The 8,992-nt window shown below is 42.0% G+C and overlaps 1 protein-coding gene across 3 annotated transcripts in view; it reads right to left on the reverse strand.

Moving 5' to 3' along the window:
* Positions 1-8,992, reverse strand: part of RAB31 (RAB31, member RAS oncogene family) — a 269,429-nt gene that overhangs the window by 182,752 nt on the left and 77,685 nt on the right. Inside the window, exon 1 of one of the 3 annotated variants that reach the window (XM_069099636.1) lies at positions 5,655-6,124. The exons of 1 other annotated variant lie outside the window; for it this stretch is intronic. In XM_069099636.1, the coding sequence (XP_068955737.1) occupies positions 5,655-5,693 (39 nt within the window). In that variant the 5' untranslated portion in view covers positions 5,694-6,124. Of the gene's footprint in view, positions 1-5,654; positions 6,131-8,992 lie in introns of those variants that run through there. One more of the 3 variants, XM_069099637.1, reaches the window with a different exon arrangement.

Here is an 8,992-nt window from a genome sequence, read left to right on the forward strand (position 1 = left end):
AAGTAGTATTTTGAAAAATAATGCATAGAATTCATATATGTATGTGCGTGAATCAAGTGATATAAAATGGAGATTTACAGATAGGGTATACCCTTTTTATTTCTTGCTATGTATATGGAAATGGTCCTTTTTTGGTGCTAAAATTCAGAATTTAAAAAAAATTTAAAGTAAGCACTTTGTCCACCAAAAAAAGTGATTATGCTGTCCATATTCTTTGACCAGCAATCTCATTTCTGAGCTTATATACTGAAAAAGTCAAATCCATTGATAAGCAAGCATTTATTAAGTGCATACTATGTGGCACGCAGTATGTTAAGCCAAAGACAGAAACAAATGTTCAGGAGTTAACAAAATATCTACAGTAGTACTCTTTGTGACAGCAAAGATCTATAAGCAAAGAGAATGACCACTGATTAGGAAATGGCTAAAAAAACGCACCATGGTAAAAGAATGTAATGCAATATTATTGTATTATAAGCTATGAAGAATATGAGAAATTCAGAGACACCTCAGAAGATTTATATGAATTGATACAGAAAAAACTAGGCAGAACCAACAAAAATATACACAATGACCACAATAATATAAATTAAAATACCACTTAAAAGAAAGATGGACTATGAATAATGGGAAAAAAAGTTCCAGAGAAAAGATAATGAAAACTATGTCCTTTCTCATGGCAGAGAGGTGGAACAGAGGGGTTCCAACAGAAGTAATAGGTTTTCCTTTGGGTAATTGTTGGTTTGCAGATTGTTTGTTTTTGTCACTATCATTAAATCCCAAGTAGTGATTCTATCTGGAGAGGTAACAGGAAATGATTGCAATGTAAAGATAAAACACATCAAGAAAATGTGCTTTAAAAAAAATAACTGGCTAAATGGCCTTTCAATTCTAAACCTTTGAACCTGAGACTATGTGCCTGGAAGAAGCTTCAAGACTATAAGACCACAGAACAAATAAGAATGTGCTGATAATATTTGCGCTCAGCCTAAATAGGGTAGAAAGGTATAATAACAGGTAAGGTCAGTCCAACCTAGAGTAGGAAGAGCAGGTAGTCATCCAAGGGGGATGATTAGACAGGCAGTACAAGGCTCCACCTTGGAAAAAATTTCTTAGATACAGCCCTTCCCCTCCTACCTGAAACTCCCTCCACTACAATCCTTCCATAAATTAAATAACAAGGGTAAAACATTGTCTCCAGAAGTCCATAAAATACACTTGGAAGAGAATGGAACCTTGAATTCCCTTCCATTCTTCACTATTTCAATGGATTTATGATCTCATCAGTGTGGATAATCTCAGTAGAAGAGAATGCAATCTATCCACAAGTCCTATAGGTAGGCTCTAGGCACCATTTAGGGGGACCTCCTCTTAAGTTTCCTGACATTATGTGTGTACCAATGTAGCACAATGGCTATCCAAACATTATCACACTCTCCTGCCACATGACTATCTTTCCTCCTTTTCCACTATTTATGGTTTCTTCTATATTTCTTTCTGCACACAATCCACAGAGAACATTGTAGGGACAGTATGTTGGATGTGAGGTCAGAAAGATCTGGGTTCCTATTCTGCTTTTGCCACTTACTAGACATGTGTCAGTGGGCAAGTCATTTAACCTTTCTAAGCTCAAGTTTCCTCATCTGAAAAATGGAAATAAAAACATCTGCAATATTTATCTCATGAAATTGTTATAAAATGCTTTGCAAATCTTTTTTTTTAAGTTTCATTGATGTGTTTTCTTTTTATGTTACAAACATTTGCAGATTTCCCTCCCCCAAAATAGCTCTCACCTAAAAGTACTTGCAATATTCCACACCTGTAACACCCTCAATTTCTCTATTATTTAAAATTTTTTAATTAACAGAAACCTACCTTTCTCTCCCTCCCACTCCTCACTACATTGGGGGGAAAAAAAAGGAAAATCCAATTTCTTATAAGAAATACGCATAGTCAAGTCAAACTCCCTCCTTGTTGACTTTGAGAACACAACAAAACCTACTCTTTTATTTGCCTCTACAAGGAGAGCCTGGGAGCCATTCTAACATTTGGTTGCAACTTCCTTATGTCTTCCAGTTTCATTTATAGGAAAAAAATATCAATATTGTTACAACTCTGTTTCCTCAGTAGTCTATTGGCTGAGATCTTAGGGCAAAGACTTCACATTTAAAGGATGAACAATTAAGTTAAGGCTTAGAAAAACACTGCAAACTATGTGATCCATGGTAATATCTGCTCTGTTACCCAGTCATTTTCACTAAAAAACTGATGAAGGTCACTGAGCATTGACAGAGGGCCAATTTGCACTTTTCTTTTGCTTCTGGGGTTGCCATGACCAAAGAATCACCCCTTAATGAATGGCCAGCAAACTGGAGATGAGCCTCTCTATCTTTAGTGCAGCTTGTCCTTGGAAAGCAAACTCAATTGCATTAGAAGCCAGCCTTTCTAATATGGTAAAACTCACCAAAGTTTACATTTCACTGGCATATCCTTCAAGAACCCAGGATTATTTCCATATCCTGATGAAACATCAAAGTAGAACTCCCATTACACAAATTAATTTCTCAGATTAACTAAAAATCATCTTGGAATCATAGGTGATAAAACTATGGATTGTAATATTGGTAAGGATTTCAAAAGATTTCTTAGTCCAACTCTCCACAAGTAAGGTATTATTACCCCCATTTTATAGATAAACAATAATATCACACAATAGGAGAAGAACAGTACCCAAGCCTTCTATTTAGCATTAGAAAACAAGGTCCTTTGGGAGATATAAAGCTGTTAACCCCAAGGGGATCTATAATTCTGTGAGTACTGTATACACAATTCTGAGCATCATATTTTCAGGGAGCCATTATCTAATTAGAGCAGGAGTTAGTGATTTTTGTAAAACGATTTTTGGTGAAACTTACAGATTCCTCAAATTAATGAAAGTTTAAAATTCATAATTGAAGTAAATGCTATATTCCAGTTAAAGGTTAATGAAAATAAAGATATTTTCTTCTTCTTCTTTGCTTTTTGAAGTGCAATTGGGGTTGACTTGCCCAAGGTCTCACTGCTAGTAAGTGTTAAGTGTCTGAGGCTGTATTTGAACTCAGGTCCTCCTCACTCCAGGGCTGGTACTCTATTCACTGAGACACCTAGCCATCCCAAAGATATTTTCCTCTATCCAAGTTCATTTACCTCCCCTCCCCCTCCCCAAATCTATCCACACACCCTTTTGGAGTCTGCATAGCCAAAGAAGCCCTGAACCAGAATGTATCTAGAAGAGGGTGACTAAAGGCAGATGGGGCAGCTAGGTGGTATAGTGGATAAAGCACTGGATCTGGCTGGAGTCATAAAGACTCATCTTCCTGAGTTCAGTTATGGCCTCAGACACTTACTAGTTGTGTGATCCTGGGCAAGTTACTTAATCCCATTTGCCTCAGTTTCCTCATCTGTAAAATTAACTACAAAAGGAAATGGCAAACCACTCCAGTATCTTTGCCAAGAAAACCCTAAATGGGGTCATGAAGAATCTGACACAACTGAATGACAAGATAGAAGGGACTTGGAAATCATGTCATATACGGAACAACTGAGATACATAGAGATGTTTATCCTAAAGAATAAGACTAAGTAGGAGTATGATGGGTATAAAATGCTTGAATAACTTTATGTGAGGGAAGAAAATAGATTTGTTCTAGGTTTCCTTCAGAGGAAAGAACTACCTAGTATATTGGAAAAGCATTAGATTTAAATCAGAAGACCTGGATTCAAATCTAGGCTCTGCCACTACCTATTTGATTTCAAACAAATCATTTTCTCTCTTGAGGCCTCAGTTTCCCTCCCTATAAAATGAAAGGTTTAGATGAAATTATATCTAAGACATCTTCCTGTTCTAAAATCCTGCAATCCTTTGTCTAAATCCTTTGTCAAAGGGGAGTCACAGAACAGAGTGGTGAAAACTTGGCCTACTTCATAGTTTTCCCTAAGGCCAGCCATACTCATATAACTTAAGTACGCTTCCAATACTTTCAGCCACTTAAGGCACCACATTCCTTCTACATCCTTGACAGCCATTCTGAAACTGAAATGATCCCTCAAAAGGAGACATAAAATTCCTGGAATTCATATTTGGACAATATTAGAATCCCTGGCCTAACGATGAGGAAAAAAAGAATCTACCAATGTACATTCTGATAAAAGCCACCGGAGACAGACGAGAATAACATGCAAACTTACAACTTTGCCTAACTGGGTGAAAGGCTGAGGGGATCTTTACTGAGGATATGACAAAGGTGATAGAAGAGAAGGCTAAGTTAAGCCATACAATTTAGCCAGAGGTTCCAAAATCCTCCTCAAAACACAGTCCAGAGGGCACTATAGTTTTGTAAACACTAGTCTATCCTAATCTTCTCCCTGCAAAAGCCACAGGGTGGATAGAAACTTAAAAAATCATTTCCTCTTATTCACTTCTTGGAAATATACTGACAGCTCATAGTTAACATTTCTTTGAGGCTAACAAGAATGAGTGTTCCCTTTTGCTGTTTTTGTTGGTGGAGGGAGGCAGGTTTCTTGGAGGCAAGATTAGCTGGACCCAGCTAGCAGGAGTCCACTGATGTCAAAAGCTGCTGCATCTTTGCAAAAGCCGGGTTGGGGGGGGGGGGGCGGAGATGGGGTGTCCGGGACACTGTTCTTTTTAAAGAACCAGCTTTGAGGTAGGGAGCAGGAATGGGTTCCAAGGTGGAATGAGATCAAATAGAAAAGCCCTAGATCCTAACCTCTGAGAGAATGTCCCGTTGGAACTTTCGGAGTGGCCCTCTGGCCAGCCACTCCACTGGCTTTTCCATCATTGGCAGCTTAAACAGAGTTCTTCTTTATGCTAAGAAAGATCTGAGAAAGAGGGGAAGTAGTAGTTATGGGGGGGGGGGGGGAGTGGAAAGAAGACTTTCTTAGCCTGCTGTTTTATCCACGACACAAAAAGCTTCCAGACCAACCACATACTTTGTTTATCCACCCTCCCAACCACTGCCGTTCTCTGATTTTAAAAACACTTATGGATATCTTAACCTCGGGTGGGGTTGTTTTTTTTTTAATTAAGTAAATAAATAAGTAAACAATCATTCCACAGGGACGAAAGAGAATTTCAGGTTACTCTGAAAACTAATTTACTTTCAGCCGGAAGGAAATTATCAAAGGCAATGGAGAAAGCCCCTCCAAGAAGGCTAGGGGTAAGGGAGTGGAGGGAAAAGCACTCCAAAGATGGAAACGGGACTCCCCGGTGCCCTCGCTGGCGGATGGAAAGCGCGGTTCCGGGGGCACTCTTCCCCGAGGGGACCCTCCAGTCCCAGGCAGCCCAGTTACAGCAAGCCGGTCCAGGGAAGATAGCCAAAAGAGGCGGGCAAGAAGCCAAGAAAGCTCCTTGGGCCCGGCTTCGTCCCGGGACCCCAGCTGGGGCGGGGGGAGGGAACGGGGACGACGAAGGCCAAAAGTGAGTCCAGGCCCCCCGACTGAGGCTTACGGCGGGGCCCGTGGGCCGCCTGCGGGAGCATCCCCCCCTCCAGGAGAGGGGCGGGGGTCTCGAGGCCACGGCCGCCCCCTCTCGGCTGGAAAAAGCCGGTCCCCTTTGCTAGTGTCCCCTGGCAAGAGCCGCTGGCGCCAGGACTCACCCCGAGAAGACACACTTTCAGCTCCCGTATCGCCATCATCTGCTTGGGGCTGGGGCTGGGCAGGGGGCTTGCATTCTCCGGGAGGAGTCCCCCGGGTGTCCCGCGCAGCCAACGCCGCCGGCTCCTCTCTGCTGGTCGGGCTCTCTCTCTTTCTCTCTCTCTCTCTGTCTCTGTCTTTCTCTCTTAGCCAACCAGGGAGCGGAAACCAGCTGCTGCTATTTCTGGGCAGCCCCAGCCCCAGCCCCAGCGCCGCCACCACTGCTACCACAGCCTCCACGGCAGCCGCCGCGGACTATCACATGTCTACAAAGCTGATCTTCCCTCCAAGACTTCGGGTCTGCAAGCTCTCGGACCCTGAACTCCAACGAGCTCACTAGCCCAGAAACCAGCCAGAACTCAGTGCGTCTCTCAGCAACGCCCTCTGGGTCCACTTGGCACCCGAAGCTGAGACACCTCCGCTGCTACACGTGACAAGCCTAACTCACAACAAGACTGTAGTCCAAACCCCCAGCCTCCTCGCCCCCCACTGCCCCAAATCTCCACAACCTAACTCGACCCCAGTGAAACGACACTGGGTTCTCAATGCAGTCCGAGCTAGCCGAGTGTCGGGGTCACCTATGGGTGTGATTTATCGGTATTAGTGTATCTCTGAAATGAGTATAGTGAGAATCAGGAACTGGCTGTTTTCTGAAGGTTCGACCTCGATCTCCTGGTGCCACCACCCTCGCCTTCCTCACTTTCTCCCCCCGAAGACCCACCCCGAAGCCCTAAACAGCAAGACAACTGTGAACTCGTTTTCCTATAAGCATTGAAGTGGACTTTAAAAGCCTCTTTGGAATCCAAGGAAATGCTTCTCCACTGCGGGAGTCCAAAAGAAGAAAACAAGTGGCATCTTGGAGGGTTTGGAGACAAGGGAGGATATCTCAGTTTCACAAAGAAAATTCTACAATCCACAGTATACTAACTTCCCAGAGCAGTATTCTCAGAAGCAGTGTCCTTATCTTTTGTTAACAACAGTAAAAAAAAAAAGAAGAAGAAGAAATACTGCTTCCTTTTTTATCTACATGTTGCCTGGGTAGTCTCACAAGCTTCTACTATTAACAGTATGTAAGAAGGGAGAAGTTAGGCAGGAGGAAATGAGCATGGAAGTTATCTTGTCACTTTGTGTGGACTGGACATCACATAGTCGCCATCACCACCACCACCACCACCACCACTATCTTTCCACACGTATGTGTGACCCTAGACCAAGCAGTTTAGATCAAATTTAAAAACCAAATAAATCCAGATGAGCCATTCTAACTCACTTAAGTCAAATTGTCTCCCTTGAAAACAAAACAAAAAGACAATAACCCTTAAGGTATAGGTATGTGGGGCTCTACCAAGAGAGAGTTGACATATTGAGGGTTCAGTAGGTTAGATCTTTTACTGGATAGTGAGGAGTTGTCTTCCAATCCACTTTTTTGGTCATTTCAGTCATGCATGACTCTGTGAGTCCATTTGAGGTTTTCTTGACAAAAATACTAGAGTAAGTTTGCCGTTTTGTTTTCTAGCTCATTTTACACATGAGGAAACTGAGACAGAGTGAAGTGATTTGCCCACATCATACAGCTAGTGTCTGATGCCAACTTGAACTCAAGTCTTCTTGACTCCAGGCCCCTTCTATCCACTGTGCCACTTAGCTGCCCTTCTGATTCACTCCAAGGACCAATTTGATGCTGGGGGAGCCTACCTCTCTCGTTGGTTCATCTGGTATGCAGGGGAGGGAAAGGAAGAAGCTACCATACTTACTTGCCAAGCATGAGGAGAGTCAGGATAGCTCCCCTAAGATTTTTTTAATAATTTAGCTGATCTGGACTACTCACCATAGCATAAATTTTCCAATTATACATATTGGGAAGAAAGGGGAAGTATTGAGGCCCAATCTTGGGTTGGTTTTACTCATTTCAACCAAGTGACAATGGGTATGTCTATATTCCATTTGGATAGGTGTTTATCCAATGTGCGAAAGTCTGGATATCCTGATGGGAAAATTAATCATTAAATTGAACTCAACAAAGAACTCCCTTATAAACCCTTCCTACAAGTTGAATAATATCTGCAAATCTAAATAACCAGTTGTAACAGGAATTTGCACATTCCCAGATCACCTTAGATGGAGACACCTGTGGGAGAAGTCAGGTACACGCATCTTGCAGAAGATAATCTATTCCCCCATCTTGTGGGTGCAAGCTGTGTCTTTCCATTGACTGTCTAGCCAAAAATGGCTGCATCTTTAAAACTACCGGACTGCTGTAGTCAGCATAAGTATGAAGAAGTTGTGTGAGACTCCTAGGGCTATATCCCAAAGAGATGATAGAAGTGGGAGGAGGACCCATATGTACAAAAATATTTATAGCAGCTCTTTTTGTGGTGGCAGAGAATTGGAAATTAAGGGGATGCCCATCAATTGGGAAATGGCTGAGCAAGTTGTGGTATATGAATGTAATGGAATCCTATTGTGCTATAAGAAATGAGGAGCAGACAGACTTCATAATGACTTGGAGAGACATATATAAACTGATGCTGAGTGAGAAGAGCAGAACTAGGAGAAATTTGTTCACAATTACAGAAATGTCGAATGTGTGACAACTAACCTTGATAGACTGGGCTCCTTTCATCAGTATAAGGTTATAAGACAACTCCAAAGGACTTGTGATGGAAAGAGATGTCCACACCCAGAGAAAAGAGCTACAGAGTCTGAATGGAGATTGAAGCAAACTACCTTCTCTCCTTCTTTTTCTTGTTTTGTTTTGATTCTTCTTTCCCATTGTTCATTCCATTGGTTATCATCCTTTACAGCCTGACTAATGTTTAATGTGAAAGTATTTGTAGATCCTATTTTTGATTGCACACCACCATGGGGGGGGTGGATAGAGGTAGGAGGAGAAAATTTGAAGTTCAAGGGATTGTGGAGCTGAATGTTGTAAACTAAAAGTAAATAAATGAATTAATTAAAAAAAAGTTGTGTGAGAGAAAAGTTATCTCCTTCTTTTAAGTATTGAGGCCTGTAGAAGCCAACTTTGGGTTTTGATCTGTTTCATTTGTCCTTTTCAATTCTAGTTACAGGCTGTGGAGATCCCAGATGCTGAGGCTGGAGCCACAGCAACCCTGGAGGCAGGATTCCAGGATGAATCTTGCTTCAGGGAAGCTCTGAGAAGCTAGGGTGTCAGTATACAACCCCAGGGGTACATTAGAATTGGAACTCAGAAGGACCATACTATGGGAATCAAATTAAACAGAAAATCTAACTCCCTTTCTTCACCAGAGACTGAAGTGATATGGATGGAAGAGGGGGG

Source organism: Petaurus breviceps, unplaced genomic scaffold (genome assembly GCF_028583685.1).
Source record: "Petaurus breviceps papuanus isolate PSGF00001 unplaced genomic scaffold, PetGlider_PUasm1.0 38, whole genome shotgun sequence".
NCBI lineage: Eukaryota > Metazoa > Chordata > Mammalia > Diprotodontia > Petauridae > Petaurus > Petaurus breviceps.